General features: G+C 40.1%; 1 protein-coding gene across 4 annotated transcripts in view; it reads right to left on the bottom strand.

Annotated features, from left to right (window-relative positions):
* The window catches only part of CAMTA1 (calmodulin binding transcription activator 1), an 846,562-nt gene that overhangs the window by 753,855 nt on the left and 74,307 nt on the right, over window positions 1–18,400 (bottom strand). Inside the window, exons 4-5 of one of the 4 annotated variants that reach the window (XR_010024168.1) lie at window positions 12,236–12,319; window positions 9,755–10,060 (exon numbers count right to left, since the gene is read on the bottom strand). The exons of 1 other annotated variant lie outside the window; for it this stretch is intronic. Coding sequence is in view for 1 of the 3 variants with exons in the window: in XM_063103686.1 (XP_062959756.1) it covers window positions 12,311–12,319 (9 nt within the window). In the remaining 2 variants the exon portion in view is untranslated. Of the gene's footprint in view, window positions 1–9,754; window positions 10,061–12,025; window positions 12,320–18,400 lie in introns of those variants that run through there. 2 more of the 4 variants (XR_010024169.1, XM_063103686.1) reach the window with 2 other exon arrangements.

Below are 18,400 nucleotides of genomic sequence, written 5' to 3'. Positions count from 1 at the left end.
TTGATCAGGAAGGGCTGTGGGGTCTGGTATATCTCTACTTTCACCTGCATCTACCTCCAGAGGTGGGAGTTTCAGGTTAATGAATATTATTAGTAGAGACAAATCCAAAAGACCAAAAACAGAACCACCAGAGAACTGGCCTATATGAGGACTCTCTGCCCTGACGACAAGGGAGGGACAAGCGCTGTCCTATTGCAGACCACACACCTGCCTTGCTTGGTAAGGTTATGCTGGCTATGTTGGTTAAAGTTTAAGTTGCGGGCCGGCCCGTGGCTCACTCGGGAGAGTGTGGTGCTGATGACACCAAGGCCCCGGGTTCGGATCCCATATATGGATGGCCGGTTCGCTCACTGGCTGAGCGTGGTGCTGACAACACCAAGTCAAGGGTTAAGATCCCCTTACCATTCATCTTTTAAAAAAATAAATAAATAAATAAAGTTTAAGTTGCAGCAGGACATTTCTGAAGAAATAAATAAGTTGCAAGTTTAAATGTTATACTTTGGATTTTTTTGAGCATCCTAATGACCCAGATCTAAATAAAAAACAATGAACAAATGACAGAACATTTATTTTCCTAGTCATCTAGATACACCAGCCTTCACTTTCAAAGAAACTAGAATTGTGTATGTGCCGAATTAAGTAATTATGCTAGCAATGCTTTTAAAAAGCTAATACTTTGGTTCTCTTCCATAACGTATGTTATAATTTACAAGTGGCATCATAAAATAACTCTTCTTTTGCTGGGATACATTCTAAGTCCATTCATCATAAAGATTTATGTGTGAAGGGGTCACTTTGTAAGCAAAACACCATTTAGTCAGGAGAAAAACCTCAAAACAAATTGCAATAAAGCCATTAATGTTGTTTTAATTTCTTGCTTAATTTCCAGTTCTTGGTATTCATACACTTCCCCATCAGAGGGAAACATTTTAATTAGAATAAAGAGAGTTTAAGAAAACTTATGTAATGAGTAAGCTCTCATTATTACTAAATGGTATTTACTGAGCTTTCTTTTTTTTTTTTTTTTTTTTTGTCATTTTTGTGACCGGCCGCACCACGCTCAGCCAGTGAGCGCACCGGCCATCCTTATATAGGATCCGAACCCGCGGCGGGAGCACTGCTGCGCTCCCAGCGCCGCACTCTCCCGAGTGCGCCACAGGGTCGGCCCTGAGCTTTCTTTCATGGGAACACAATGGTGCAAGAAGGAGAACATGGTATTTAAAACAGTAACACAGGAGCCGGCCCCGTGGCTCACTCAGGAGAGTGTGGCTCTGGTAGCACTGAAGCCGCGGGTTCGGATCCTATATAGGGATGGCCAGTGCACTCACTGGCTGACTGTGGTGCAGACCACACCGTGCTAGGGGTTGTGATTCCCTTACCGGTCAAAAAAAAAAAACCAGTAACACAGTTAGCAACAAGGTGGACTCTCTGTGATGCTCTTAGGAGACTACTGAAGCCTGGACGCTGACCAGCTATTGACAACTTAGACCCCTCATTCCCATGACTTTACCTACTACAAAATGAACAAGCAACGAATTACTCCTTCAACACAAAAGTCTTCCAAGAACATAGGGTTCACAAACCCATGGCTCAAAATGGGCTCTTCTTCCTAAATATCAGGGCTTGTAGGACTTTTTGGGTAACCATAACACTGCAGGAAACAAATTAAACAGAATCTAAAGTAAATTTAAGCTTGATAAAGGTACAGAATCGGGGTTCCATTTTCCTTTTCCTTTGGAGCTCACATTAACAGCACTCATTATCAGTATGAAAAGCAGTAACAGCATGTATGCTGCTGAGGCGTTCCTGTTTACCTTTTCAAAATATTTTATTTTCCTGGCCTGCAAGCCTAAAAAATAGCTTTCTGACATCATCACCAATTTTTATTCATCTTTCAAGACACATTGTGGATCAAAGCCAAAAAAAAAAAAAAATGCACGTATGTACACACACTTGTATATACAGTTAAATTCTCTGCATGGCAAAAGGCTGACCACGTCTGCCCTTTTAAAAGGATCAGACAAGGGCAGGCAGACTTTATATGCTGCTGCCGGTATCACACAGGACTGCCTTGAAGCTACTAAATGTTGGCTTCAGCAGGGATTCAAACACATTTCAGACTGTTGAGTTAATATAACTAATAGAATTGGAGGATTAAGCCAAAGTACACAGGCATCAAAGACAGGCCAAAATAAAGATAAGAATCTAAAGGATTTTTTTTTCCTGGAAAAAAAAATTGGCTATAATGAGTTGCTCACATTGGGTTAACATTTTCATCACAGACTCAGTGAAAGGCCTTCTGGATGAAAGTAAAAACCCAACTGAAAAGCTGCCACTTTTGGAAGACCCTGTCAAAATTATGGCCTGTGTTTTGATATTTTACTTTGATTCAGAAATCATGCCACAAACACATGACTTCAGTAGGTACCATTTGGACTTAAAAAGAGGCAAGAGCAAGCCTTCAGATCCTCACAGGTACTCTGAGGAGTGGGACAAGATCAGGATCAAGAAATGCTCACTCGGTGGGTAGAAGGTTGGAGCAATGGCCACTGAAGCACCAACCACTAGGCCTCCCTCCTCCTGCCCCAGCCCTGCTCCCTCGCAGGAGTCCTAAGTGGTTTCAGATCCATGTAGACAACGCTTCATAAATGCTGGCCTCTCTGTTCCTTGACCTCTTCCCCTCTGGTAACCTTGGACTACACTCCCATGGTCATCCCCAAGACCTATGTTGTCCAGTGTGACAACCACGAGCCACAGGTGGCCACTGAGCACCTGAAATGTGCCTCATCCAAACTATGATGTGCTGGAAGTATAAAATACATACCAATTTCAAAGATTTCGTACAAAAAGTGTAACATATCTCAATAATTTTATATTGGTTACATAGTCACATAATATTTCAGATATACTGGGTTATACAAATTACTGAAATTTCATTTTTCTTTTTCTTTTGTTTTAATATAGCTACTAGTACATTAAAAACTACACATGTGAGGCTGGCTGGTTAGCTCAGCTGGTTAGTGTGCACAATGTCATAACAACAAGGTCAAGGGTTTGGATCCCTATACCGGCCAGCCACCAAAACAAAAAACAAAAAAACCCAAAAATCACACATGCAGCTTACCTGATATTGCTACTGGACAGCACTGCTCTAGACCCTGATATAACCGTATCTGCACCCCTCCATAATATCAATTTCAAGCACCCCACTCTTTGACCATCCCAACTCCAACAATCCCTTGATCCTACTTCTGAATCCACGGACCCCACAACCTCCTACTGCCCCTCCTCTCCTTCATGCCTCTCTTTTGCTCCTTGCCTGGCTTAGATTACGTGGCCCATCATCCCCTCAACTCTTGCACAGTGCTCAGCTCCCTTACGCCTCCTGCATCCATTGTACTGTCCCAGCCAAATCCTAACCCCAGGTCAAATCCAACTCCCTGTCCCTCCCCTGGCTTGCACTTAGGCTGCAGAAAACAGAACTCCAAAGCACCAACTCCACTCCCTATCCTGTTTTTGCTTGAACCAGCTGGAATGGGGCTTTTGTCCTCCCCATTTCATTCACACAGCTCTTATCAAAGTTGCCCATGACCTCCACGCTTCCAAAGCCATTGTTGAAATCCTTGGTCTGTACCTTGCTTGACCTCCAGCAGCTCCTGACACAGATGATCACTCTCTGCTCTGAATGAGAAACATACCCCCAGGACACCCAATCTCCTGGTTTTCCTTCTCTGGCTGCTCCTCCTTGTTCTCCTTTGCTTTCTTCTCCCCACCCTTTCCCCATTACGTTGGGTGCCCCAGCGCTCCATGTTTGGACTCTCCATTCCTGCATACCCTCTATGGAATTTCATCCAATCCCATAGCCTGAAGAACCTCTTGTATGCTGAAAACACTCCATGTCTAGCTCCAGCCTAGGCCTCTCATCTAAGTTACAGACTCACACATGACTGCCCGTCAACACCTTCACTTAGCATCTTCAAGTCAACAAGTCCAGAACACAACTCTTGCATTCTCCTCCCCCTCCTCCCCAACCTGCTGCCTCCCCGCCCCAGTCTTCCCAACCTCACTAAAGGGGACTGTACTCTTCCAGTCACTCAGTGCAACACCACCACCATCAGCTTTTCCTCTGAAACACACTCCACACAGGACCACTTCTTACCTCCCTGGTCCCAGCATCACCAGCTCTCAGAACAGTCTCCTCACCAGTCTCCCTGCTTCCATCCCTATCCCCCCAAACCAGGGGTCGGCACATTTTTTCTGTAAAGGGCCAGACAGTAAACATTTCAGCCTTTGCAGGCTATATGGTGTCACAACTACTCAATTTGGCTGCTGCAGCTCAAAAATAGCCCCAAACAATTCACAAACAAATGTGCGTGGCTCTATCCCAATAAAACTGGAACTGAAATGAACTCTGAAATTTGAATTTCATGTAATCTTCATGTGACACAAATATTTATTTTTTCAACCATTTAACAATGTAAAAAACATTCTTAGCTTGCCAGTGTGCAGAAAGAGGCAGTGGGCCAGATATGGCCTGCAGGCCAGTCTGCTGACCCTGCAGATGACCCTGCAGTTCTAGATGATTCTCTGCCCTTCAAAGTGATCCTTTTAGTCATGTCTTTTTTCCTGCTAAAAAATTCTCAACGGCTTCCATTCTCATTCAGGAAAACCAGAAGCCCTTGCCATGACCTGCAAGGCCCCATGGGATACTGCTCTAGCCACCTCACCTTCTACCCTCCCCCACCCCCACCTCACTCTGTGCAGCCCTGCTATCCTCCCAGCTGCTCTTTCGCTATTACCAAAACTACATTTACCTTGGGGCTCTGGCGTTTGCTGTTCCCTCTGCATGGAATACTCTCGCTCCAGGTGTCTACGTGGTTCACTATGTCACTTCCCTCAAGTCACCTTATGCGAGACACCCGCTGCTCATGTTACGCTAACTAAAATAGCATGTGCACACATGCACGTGTGCACAAACACACACACACATCGAGGGACCCTTTGAAATGTTTACCGTGCTTCATTGTTCTTCATCACACTTATTATCACTGACATTTCTGTCCTTATTTATTTAGAAATAAACAGATTAGGCAGTGTTTTTTAACAGAGAAACAAAATAGCATAGCGTGTAAGAGCATGAAATCTGGAGTTAGATTACCTGGGTTGGAATGCCAACAGTACCACTTATTAGAAGTGTGACACTGAGCAAGTTACTTTAACTTCTCTGCCCTCAGTTTCCTCATCTGTGAAACAGCAGTAATGACCGCACCTACTTCCTCAGTGTTCTGAGGAGTGACCAAGTTAGTAAACATACTTGGCACATATGGGCACTCAGTTACTGCAACTTATCGTTTTTGTTTATTGTTTACTGCCCCTCTCTCCCAACCAGAAAATAAGCTCTCCAAAGGGAAATGACAGGATTTTGCTTACTGCTTTATTCCAGATACCTAGGACAGTGCCCAGTACTAGGCATTCAATAAATATTTATTGAATAAATGAGTAAATATTTGAATTTAAGTCACTCTGGGGTGGACAAAACACTCCAGCCCCCTCTCATCATCACACAGATATCAGGGAGGACAAAAGCTTTCTTAAAACCTACTACAAAAAGAGAAATAAAACGCCTACCATTCCAGGTGGGTTTGCTGATGTTTCCAAGAAACAGGTCTATTTCCTACCTTGAATGGAGGCGTAACTGCTGCTCTCTGAGTAGCAATAGTTTAACTTCATAAGTAAGGAACCTCCTACCATCTAAAACTGTGCTGTATACTCAAAGGTTACATTCAACTCTTGAGCCAAATTAGGGAAGAAATAGATTTCACAGTTGGTCAGGCTCAAATTCCACATGTAAAGTGCTGACTTAATAGCTAGTAGCACAATTCCATGTAGGTCTTACAATATTTTCTGGACACAACCACAAAAGACTTTATTCGAAGCAGCTTATATTTAATTGCCGCCTTCTAAAACCAAAGAACATCTCGCCAAATAATGGAAGTCCTCCCCAAGCCAGAGGGTTGTGAACGTATGTGTCTACACATAAGACACAGGCTTCCCTCACAGCACGTCACAGGTCTCATGGGTCTGGCATGTGTTCTTACACTTACACACTTACTTCTCCTAGGATGACTGAGTTTTGATTTACAGATGGTATTAAGATAAGTTAAAATATTTTGGGATCTACCATTTTATGACATGGTCTTCCACAAGAAGATGCTTATGTACTTTCCCGTGTAATGCAGGCTCTTTTTCAAGTGAAAGCGCTACTTCCTTTAAAAGCAGCATAGGGATGATCATGGCAAGGTCACCAAAGTAGAAACTATTCTCCTAACCTCTAAATTTAAGTGCTCCACTGTGAAATAAGAAATGAGCATCTTTATTACTGCTTCTACCAAACAGAAAATAAATTAGTGAGTTATAGGTGGTAAAAAAAAAAAAGAAAGAAAGAAAGAAAAGAAAAGAAAAGAAAAGAAAAGAAAAGAAAAGAAAAGAAAAGAAAAGAAAAGAAAAGAAAAGAAAAGAAAAGAAAAGAAAAGAAAAGAAAAGAAAGAAAAAACCACCTGTATCAACTATTACGGGGTAAGTATCCCTTACCCGAAACACTTGGGACCAGAGGTGTTTTGGATTTCAGATTTTTTCAGAGTTTAGAATATTTGCATTATATTTAATGGATACTGAACCATTAAGTATAACGCAAATATTCCAAAATCTGAAATATTCCAAAATCCAAAATCTGAAATGCTCCAATGAGCATTTCCTTTGAGCATCAAATATTCCAAAATCCAAAATCTGAAATGCTCCAATGAGCATTTCCTTTGAGCATCAAATATTCCAAAATCCAAAATCTGAAATGCTCCAATGAGTATTTCCTTGAGCATCATGTTGGCTCAAAAAGTTTCAGATTTTGGAGCATTTCAAATTTCAGATTTTCAGGTTAGGGATACTCAACCTGTACGTAATTCCATTGTCTGACTGCCTACCTGCACGGAATGCCTACAAATTGTGGGCGTAGCCAAGTAAACAACTAGGAGGCAGGTTGAGAAAGTGGGGGTTAAGGAGTGAGTCCAAGCAGTCAAGGGGAACAGCCACGGACCTCACCACCTGCCCACTTCCCCGCTCTGCTCTGCCTTCCTGCCGATGTCAATATAACTACAACAGATGGCTGGGGTTCAAGGGGACGGGGGTGTTCCCCAAGAAGTGAAAAGAGCTGAGATACATCTACTGTTACCCGCTGTGGTTGTTATATATCTTAAATTCTGCAATTGATCGGCCATTAGGGTACTGTGACGTAGCACAGAGGATCTGCATGAGACAGGAAGGCACAAGTCACTTCTCAATTCTGCATTGCTATATAATGGGAAAACCTGAAAAATCAGGATGATAATGCTCTAATTTAATACCGTATTTAGCTGATGATCCTAAATAACACTTCGTCAGCTTTTGTGATCTAGCACAAAACCACATGCCTTGTGATCTACCAGCTGCACTGTGGTAATGTCCTTGACTTGAGGCTTAAAGGCTTTGTTTGGAACATTGATGTATTGTCTTTCCATTTCAAACTGCAGTGATTTTCCCTAGATCTGGCATCATGCAGAGTGCTACCAAAATTAGATTCTGGTTAGTTAATAAAACTACCTATCCCCTTTGATGCACCACCATGAATGCTGCTACTCTCAGCTTTGCTTGTGTGCAAGATTGAAAAGCCACGCCTGCTCAGTTTACAGGATGCAGGGATAGGAACCATCTGCCTGGTCTGGTGTTTCTTTAATTAAAACTTTAATTACAGATATATCTCTGCACAGATACGTGCAGTCTATCAGCTCCTGTTCTTAATTACCTGTGCTAATGAGAAATGAAAAGAGAGTTAGTGTTTGCTGAGTGTCTACTATGTGCAAGAATTTGTACCAGGTGCTTTTATAAAAACTAGAGCAGGTAAAAGAAACCCAGAGTCAACCCTTCACCAGGAATTTCCTTCTCTACCAGTCCTCTTCCCACCACTACAAAAAAGTTACAAAGTCATTAAGGTTTCTCCTTTAGAAAAAATGAAGGGCTAAGAGGGGTAAAATACTCAAAAGAATCAGCACAGAAAAGAAAGAAAGGACTGGATAATGAGTGGTAGCCTATCCCCCGGAAAGACAGACACTCAGACAAATCAAGAAACATCCATTTGAACACTTACGGTGTGCTAGCACCTGGAGGATTCTACATAGTTTACAGTATGATGACAGATACACTGTAAACAGCTAGTAGACAGACAGAAGAAAGAGAAAAAGAGGGAGGATAGACCTATAGAGGAGAAGATGAGAAAGAAGTGGCAAAATAAGTACACAGAAGAGAGGAGAAAAGAAAGGTGATAGAGAGAACAAGAAAGCAAGCATGGCCCTCTTCTTCCTTTGACTCTGCAACAGAGCGCAGGCCTGCTTTTTGTGATGGTCCGGTGCTCACTCACAGAAAACTGTATTCTACAGAGTAGATGGTGGGGGCTTTCTTTACCTGCAGCAAGGGTGCTGATTATTGTTGGCTGAACAACTAAACTGGCCCAAAACGACCCCTTTGAACTTATAATGTAGCCAACTGTAGAATTAACAGCACTAGCCCATATTCTAGAAGCACAGGTCTATGTGTGCACCAATCATCTACATCCTTTTTTCTTGTTTATAAAATAAACTTCCTGTATTTCTGAACCTGTTGATCAACGGTTCTCTGCTAGAACAAGGTCAAAGCCCCAGGGAGAGACCAGTGCTCCGTACTTTTAAAAAGCTACACAAGTGACTGGATTTGCAGCCACTGCCTTAGAGTCCCTAAAAGTGCCATATATATGACAGAGGTTTCCTAGTAATGGTGGTGGTGATGGTTGGAGCCAGCTCCATCATATGAGGTCCTAAGTTAGGGGTGCTGTCATGTTAAAAGGTCTGATGGCTGAGGGACGATAATGCAGACAGCTGAGGTCCCCACAACCAAAATGGCAGAACCATTTCCTGAGAGTGGTTCAGCCAGGTTTGCAGGTAAATGCAAGGCAGCAGGTGCCACAAGATGGGCAACACCTGTATTTAAGCTCCAGTTCTGCAATTTACAAGGGATATGAGCCTGGAAGAGTTTATTTAACCTACCTGAGCATTAGCATTCTCATGTGCAAAATAGGGTTAATTAATATACCACCCACCTCCCAGATAAATTCAGATGATTAAAATGCATGAAAAAGCTCGGCGAAGAATATGTGACACAATGATGTCCCTTCCCCTTTACTCAAGAGGACACTGAGGCCTCAGACAGCTGGGTAAAAACCTCTAAACACATCGACACTTCTGGCTCCCCATGCTAGCTAGACAGCTCAGTGAGGGTAGAAGAGAGAGAGTAAGACTAAGTAGGTAAAAGATGGGTCTCTCCTTCATGTCTCTGTCCTATCTCCAAAAAAATGGCTACAACAAAAGAACCTATCAACAAAGGGTTATAGGCTCTTCATGATCTGAACTTTTCTTCCTAAAAAGATAGAAACCCAGATTTAACTTCACACATCTGAACTGGCATCCATTTCAGAGGTGCTTAATTGCCATAAACTATTCAGTTCCTCTCTCTCTAAGCATCCAAAGGTCTCTAAGTCAATGTTAAAAGACTAACAGGGGAAATTTTTAAAGTGTAATTTCCTGTAAGGTATATGCCCATCTCAGAGGTCTTCTGTGGGTATGCAGGAGTAGCCACACTACATGCCACATGCTGTTCTAAGTACTTTGCATACATCAATTCAACTAAAACTCACCATGATCCTTTGAGAAGGTACTATTATTATTATCCCCAATTTAAAGAGGAGGAAACTCAGGCACAGAGAGGGTAGGCAATGTGCTGTGGTCAGACCACTTGCAAGAGGCCGAGGTGGGATTCGAACCAAGGGAGCCTGGCTCCAGAGCCCACAGTCCTGCCCACAGGGTTCACTACCACTGCCTCTCAGCACGACAGTTATGATTGCCAACAGCATAGCCATCGGGTGAGGTTCAGTTTCAAAAGCACCTTTCTTCTGAGTTCCCAGTGTGTCTGTCATAGTGTTTCATTTGTCCTTGCAACAATCCTAAAAAGCAAGTAGGAGACATACATATCTACATTTCACATAGGATAAAACAGAAGCAGCATAAATGAAACGTTTTACAAACTCCTATGTTAAGCCAAACAACCAATTTCACTGTTTTTCCACCAAAATAAAAGCCTTTTGAAATCTTTCTGTTTGAGTATTTTAGTTTTCTGTGACTACCTTAACGGATAGCAATAACATATACAGAGACTTAGTTAGTCCAAAGCAGGTTTTCTGACTCTAAGATGAGGGTTTTCTCAATGAATCATGCTTACAAAAATGATATTCATGTGGCTTACAACTTACTAGAAGTCCTAAATACTAACCAAATGAGCAATGCTCATTGAAAATAAGTAATAAATATGTCTGCATACTAGCTCTCTTAGGTTATCTTAATATGCATTATGCACGAAACTTTAATATATACATATACATAATTGACCTAATCATAAAATAAAACGACAATAAAAACTTTTGGACTTTTGAATAAAGTATTTGACTATCTCAAGAGTAGATGAGGAGCCCACAGGGAAGCCAATTCTGTCAACAGGGAGCTTGTGATTCTCCGGGGGACCATCAGCCAGCTTGGGTGCAGGGCTGCTTAAGCAAGAGGAACGGAGCTGACAAGCAGCTCTGGTCGGTCCCTTGCAGCCCTGTGAGTCTATATATACCATCAACTCTGAGGCGGACACCATTCCTTTGGAACTTGGAAGGACATGGCACCAAAGGAACAAATAAAGGACACATCTGAAGCGAAAAAAGTCTTTTGGGATCTGAAAAACATTCCTGCACAACTGTGAAAAGCACTATAATAAAAAATCACCTTAAAATTCAAGGTTCAACAAGTATGGCTCCTGACTATTGGGACATTTATAATCACAAGGGCTTTATAAATATAGGATGTTTTATCTATTTGTATTTCTCAGCTCTGATATTTTACAATTCTGCGAAAAGAAAAGACGTCCAGCAGGCTAAAGGCAGTGTTCCAGGTATGGAGGTGTAACAGGCAAAAACAAGCTTGTGAGCCTGAAGAAATGTTCATGAGGGTTCCAATGCCAATGAACAGCTCACCACAACTAATTTTAATTTGTGGTTCTAATGAATGATATAAACTTTTATAGGTATCAACAAAGCTCAGAAAAGATTTAAATCCATTTCAGTGTTCATTTAGCAGCTTCAGCTGTGTGCAATTAAAACATCAGCATTAAATGTTAGAGAATAAAATAATGAAACACTTAAAAAATAATCTGTGCTTCAGTGGGCCATGCTAAGAGATTTCACATGACTTTTTTTAAGAACATGGTTTCTTAGGAATGTCTTGCCAGTTCAAAGAATTAACTCAAGTTTAATTTGGGGGTTTTGTTTTTGTTTTTGCTTTTCATTAAGAAGTTTCTAGAAGGAGGAATACAATAGGAAATGCATTGTTTGAAAAACAGTCAAGAAAAAGCATATGGCATAAATCAATTTGGTATATAGATCATCAGAGTTGACTGACCGGGTTTCAGCAGAGAAACAAAGTACATTTTTTGGTCATGTTAAAACTGTTGCTTGTTCTTAAATTATGCCTCAAATAAAGAAATAAAATATTAAAGGAGAAGGAAGGGTGAGTTTTGGTAATGAGACAACTGTGTATTCTTCTAACCTTTAAATGAAATTAAAATTAAAAGTCTAAGCTTTTTCTCCTAATAACACTTGAGCCAATAACACTTGAGAATAAAAAATGTAATCTGAAAAACTGCCACTACTTCTGAAAAAAGACAAGTTACTCTGCAAAGGAAGGGGTGTGTGGTGACAGTGAGGCAGGGTGTGGGAAGCGGAGTGGCAGTGGTTTGGGGGGAGAGGTGAGGCTGTGGGTATCCTGGGTGTGTGTAAATCATATATGAACACAAAATCAATTAAGCACTTGCAAAACATGAATAGAAAAGGAAATATACCATATGGGGAAATGTACTCATTAAACTTAAATTTTAGAAGGATGAAAACACAGATTACACTTTATTTTAAAAACTGAAATGAATTTTAATACAGAGAATGAAGACAGCATTTTGCAAATTTATCGCTCAAAGGGGTATCTCTATTTGAGGAAATCAGCGTGTTACACTTTGAGAGATGAAATGTTACAGCTTGTACACCAAAATTAAAAAATGAAATTAAATTAAAAAATGAAATGGTTACCAAGGTAATGCAGGTCAGGGGATCAAAGGTGAAGGGTCACACATTATTAAAAAGAAATCCAAAAGGACGGCTGCATCATGATCTCTGCAAAACAAAGGAGCTCCAGTAAGTAAAACTAATATCTGTGAGAATTTAAAATCAAGCTCTTGAAGACTCCACTGTAATTGAACATGGCATTCTGATTCCATGTAGAGCCATTTTTATTTGTATTTAGGTATAAAACCAAATTTTAATTACCTGTTACCAACAAAATTTTTGCAAAAATTTAACCATTCAATTGTATTAAAACCCAAAATATTTCCAGTTGAAAGTGACTTGGAAGTACTGATATTTCAATTGGACCCCACACCCTGTTTTCTGGAAATAGTGTTTGATAAGTTGCCAACATATCAGAAATCTAATTTGGTCACAGCATGGTGATTTTTTTTTTTTTCCTCTCCTCAAGGAATGAGTTCCAAAATTGAGTTTTCACAAATTTGTTTCATTTGAAGTAGCTGCATAAAATTTCCATTATTGGAACATTTAGTATAACAATGTTCTGGAAGACAGCAATAAAGTGATACATGATAAAATAAACTGTGTAACTATATCTATTAAGATCTGTTCTCACATTCAACTTTCACTGCACAGGGAAAAAAGGACATTTTAAGCAAAATAACCTGGTAGTTCTACTGGAGTTACACAGAATTAAAGAGAAGCCTGACATGAGGTATAAGGGTAAAGTATCTGACAGGCTTCATTTCTTCAACAAATGTTATCATTTACTCACTTTCCCCATTAACAAACTAGAGTAGTTTATGTTTTTAAAAAGTATAGAAAGAGCTAAGGTTTTATTTTGAGGCACGAAGCTACCATCTAACTCATGACGAACTTATCTAACCTTGCAGCAATAGTAAGCACAATAATTAATAGTTACAGTATATAATTTCAATATAAATTTCACTAGTAAATATCATAAACAGTATCATAACACAATCTTTAGCATCTCCTCTCTGAAAGCTAAGCTTGAGCAGGCTACGTTCCCTGAACTGGATCCAAATTCCTTAGTGCTTACTGGACAGCAGATTCTAAAAAGCAATGTATATTACAGCCTGCCGTCCAGGAGAGTAAATGGGAACATAACAAGCAAAAAGAACTCAGTTTAGTAACCATTCTTTTTATGAGTCCCCACCTGCCATTTCTTCTTCCATTCTCCTAATTCAGTTTTACCCCACAGTATCTAACATTTGAGTTAATCTTGTTAAAATCAAATTCCAAAAATACTTATATATTAAAATATAGAAAACTGTCCAAAGGATTTTATTAAAAGGAACAGGATATTATCTCTAGTGGCCTATGGCAGTCAATCAATAAATAAACTACAAATTTCAGATTTTTGTTCCTTCTGATTAGGTTTTGTTAAATAACTTGCAGAGTTTCATGCGCTGGATACAAGTGTGTTAGTGCCTTACGGCCATGTTTCTAAAAACATGATCTTTTTTTAAAGTTGCACAGCTACTGAAAAGTAAACTAGCATTTCATTTCTCTGGAATGCTCATCCCACATAAAGTCTGTCATATGTGTGTTTGTTGCTGGGAGGCATGCAAGCAATTCTGAACACTACAGAAGGAATCAATACCCCATCAAAACAATGCACTTATTAGACCACTTCAGCATGTTTGCAACAAAAGGCAAGAAGCTTGCAGTGTAACATCAGTCAAGTTTTGTTTTCCTAAAATATTTTGTATTAAAAAGGAAAAAAAGTAAGCCTATTCTGATCAAATATTGCTATGTAACCCTTTCATTACCAAAACATGTATTTATTAAATTAACAATCTCTTCTTAACAATAAGATGATGAAGTACTTATAGATCCTTTTAAAAAACTATCTAAATCATTTTTTAAACTCACTAACTCACAAAATGTTAGCCCAAATTGACTACCAGCTTAATCCCTGCTAAGAATTTCAGACACCAGACTACTGGAACATGACGTAATCAGTTGTTGAGAACTGCCCTCTGAGCACCTGAATATTACAACCAACCAAATTGCCACAAATAATTCCATGGGACAAAGTGAACCTCCCTACCTAAATACTGAGCAGTTCTGACAAACTGACTTTGAATGAAATTGTGCCAATAATGATAACATTTTAGATGATTCAAAAAAATTTATAAAGGATTTTAGCTCATGTTTTTCAAATGAGTTTGCTGTTTGGGGAGGTAAAGGCTGCTAGGAGTTTACTATGTCCGTTTGTAGTCAAGGATCCTAGAACATAATATAATAAGTAAAATCAAGGCTAGAAGCCATCAAAGGGCAATACAACCCTAGGGAGCAAGGGACTCCACCTTAACAAGGACCCCAGCAAAGTGCCGATTCCCAGAGTTCGACCCATCTACTGAGGCAAGTATGTGGAATACACCTGCATTTTCCCACAGAAACGGTGCTGAAAATCATAATCATCGTTGACACCTGTCTTTTTAACCTGGAAACCGTTAAAGTGATAGTTCTGCTCTGAATTTCTAGAGGTCACTGGGAGTGAGTAGCTTTTTATTTTCCCGTCCAAGGGGTGGTACCGTCACCCAAGCTGCACTTTGGATACAAAGCATTCCCTTTGGAACCTCCGCCTCCTCGCCCCATTCCCAGGCCCCAGATAGCACTGCCTCATGATCCAGAATCAGCCACCTTCCCTGCTCCTCCAGGAGCCTCCCTGTCCTTCAGCAAGGCCCACAGTAAGCTTGTGACTGTGTGTGGACTGGATTAAAACACATACCAGGGCCTGAACACACTGAGGGGTTTCATTCACCAAAAACACACCTCCAACCGGTAGAACTACAGGGTATTTTTACATCAAGGGGTACAGAAGGCTAGTCTACCTCAGGAAGACTTGTTAAAATTACAACTTGTCTCTTTCTGTAATTAGTAACTGAATTAAATAAATTTCCTGCTCAAAAATCCTAACCATCTCCCAAAACCTTATGGGTATAACTACAGCATACAAGTTATCTTTAATATAAAACTGGAAAACTACTCTATACTATCGTATTTGTGAATTATATGACTCAAAGAAGAAACACGACAAATTTCACTTTCACAAGACCACCAAGTCTTCAGAGCTCCAGCAAAGACTATTTTTCCAGGAAATTCAAACCCATACTAAGCTCTATCTGGACAACATTTTATAGAAATATGTTTTCCAACAAATCAATTTGTACTCTATGATAGAAATATTTTTTTCTTTTTCCTTTTTTTTTCTCGGACAAGGAGCAGCATTTATTAGCACAGGGAATTGGTTCACTTCTCAAACAGACATAGAGCCGAGAAACATCATTTCTAATAAGGTTAAATCATGACAGAAATGCTTCCATTTTTCACCTCAAGCATATTACTTTTAAAACAAAATACATGGAAGAACTGGAAAAAAAATGAAAAATAAAGAGCCAAGAAAATTCAAAGAGTCAGAGAAGCTAGAAGGAGACAGTTGAAGAAACCCATTAAAATAGAACCCTATACATTTTACTAATTCTTTACAAAACGGCTACTAATTCAACAATATTGTACAATGTTTTCTGCAACAGAAACTAACCTCAGCAAGTGTATTCGTCGATTAAAAAGAAATGCCCAGCCAAAAGTTGATTACAGTGATGAGGCAAAATTTATTATTTTTAATCTATAAATATAAATAAATAAATCACCGGCATGCTGTTCAGTGAAACAGACCACTCACTAGAATAAAATGCACTTGAGCTAGGTATACCATTCAGTTAAATGGGGGTTACATTTTTATTTCCATTTCAGGTTAGAAATTATGTTGGTTTTTCCAGCACGGTGGAAATGCCATATATTGAAAAACCAAAGAAAAGTTAAGCATTTGGTCCGCATGCTTGTTTTTGCAACATTGGTTTTCCTGTGTGGCCCAGCAGGAGGCTTCCTTCCCTCTCCTCTCCCTCCTGCCAACAGACACCATCTCCACGGCTTCCTCCAGTTCTTCTGAAAATACGCTTCCTGCCAAACTTTTCACACGTGGTCTGCTCTAAGATACCTGCTTGTTTCTCAAGACTTTCTTCAATAATACAGCAACCTATGACTACAATCTTCATATCATTTCTACTATACTCCTCAAAAAGAAAACAAAAGCCAAAACTACAATACCTTTCTACCTAGTATCTTATTCTCAACAATGTAACTTTTTTTCCCTAATAGCTTCAAAGATTTCACAAAAGGACTAAGAGAGAAGGAGAAATGCAAAAGGCCGCAGGAAACTTCTGAGTGATGAATACGCTTATTATCATGGTGTGGTGATGGTCGAGCATGTACCCATATGTATACTCATGAGTGTACACAAGAACGTGCAATTTATTGTATATATGCCAACGGAACCTCACTAAAGCTGTCTAAGAATGGTGGGGTTCCAAGCACAAGACAGGACTCTGCCATCTCCCTGCACAGACTGAGCCATGCAGTGGTGCCAGGCAGAGAATCACAGAAGCCCACGGGAGCCTGCCATCCTGAGCTGCTTATTGTCTTCTTGTTATGTGAGATAATAAAAAGATCCTCACAGATTATAAATAAATACACAATAAATAAACACAAACTATATATTTAAAACATCTGGTATTGATTACTAATTTTCCTATTAGCCACATACTTGAAATTAACCACATTTTCTAAATCAAAAATCAGGGCAGCGTCTGACACAGTTTCTCTAAGAACAGGCTATTTGAAATCAGCTGTAGACATGCTCCTAGTTTTGCAAATGAAATGCTAATTCACAAAATAAAAGTAAAATTTTTCTTCAGATTGGCCTACTGCATTTATAATTGAGCTAACCTTACCATAGCCAAGACCACACCTTTCTAGTGCTACCCCACTAGGAAAAAAGGATAATAAAACATACATCAAATTCCCAAATATAAGCTTAAAAGAAATAAAGCAAAAGGGAAACAAATTCACCACTATTGATTTTACTTCCATATTACTTGTTTTAAAACTTACTAGCCGTGACACGAGTGCTGACATTAATTTTTCTACTGGTTTCCTGCAGGACAACCTGGATCATTAGGACTCTGACATTTCTCACTTCCTCTATTAACTGATTCTCAAGCTCCAGACTAAATAAGAATCCCCAGTCTAAACCACATTCCTTATAAACACAGTTTCCCAAGTCCTACCCCTAAGAGATTAAAGTTTAGAACGTCAAAGAAGTGGCTAAGGAACCTGTCCCCCAGGTGAGTCCTGGGGAGTCTGACCAGAAGTCCACATCCTTGCTTTGAGAAACACTGCCCAGGTAGGTCCAGCCCATGTCCAGTGCGTGTACACACACACGCGCGCGCGCGCGCACACACACGCACACGCACGCACGCGTGCCTTCTGCAGATGTCAAAGCTGCTGAAATGTAAATAAAGAAACAAATTCAAGCTGATAACAGCTTAAGGTGGTCCTCCCTCTCAATACCATTAAAATTTTTTAGATGCCAATAGATAACCTAAAAAGCCTTTAAACCATGATGGAATAAAACAGCACTGAAAGTTGGGGTGGCTGTATAGGACATAAGGAGTCCTTTCTGGGCTTTAAAGTCAAACCATACAGTTGAACCCGGGTTCAAGTAATTACCACTTACTACTTGTGACCTTGGACAAATTATTTGTTTTCAACTAAGTCTCACTTTCTTCATTTACAATATGAAAACAGTGATATCCCTACCTCACAAGGTTACTGTAAGAATTAACAAAAACACAGTAACTAATGTAAACTGCTTAGCATAGTGCTCAGAACCTAAAAAGCAATAAACATTAGCTCTCTGATTACTATGATTATGATGCTGATCATTTTACATTTCTTTTCTCATGTGATTTTTTCCACAGCTTACAAGGGGATACCGAGGTCCCCATTTTTGCAGATGGGTAAAGGTTAAGCTCAAGACCATAAGTCTTAAAAATGGCAGCACTGGAATTCAAACCAGATTGATCCAGATCTGTCCTGCTCCACGACTCAAACACTATAGTGTCTGCAAGATTCTCCCTGGGCCCCCAACAGGCCCACACACCCTAACAGGGCATGGCACACTGAGCCTCCCGATGCATGTTGGAGAACGAGAGGATGAATGGATGGACAGATGTGTCCTCGAGAGCAGCAGAGGCTGAACACACTACATACACTACTGCTTTCCATTCAAAAGACAAAATT

Source organism: Cynocephalus volans, chromosome 8 (assembly GCF_027409185.1).
Source record: "Cynocephalus volans isolate mCynVol1 chromosome 8, mCynVol1.pri, whole genome shotgun sequence".
Taxonomy (NCBI): Eukaryota; Metazoa; Chordata; class Mammalia; order Dermoptera; family Cynocephalidae; genus Cynocephalus; species Cynocephalus volans.
Note: the sequence above shows the minus strand (reverse complement) of the source record. Positions and strands in the feature narration are given on the sequence as shown.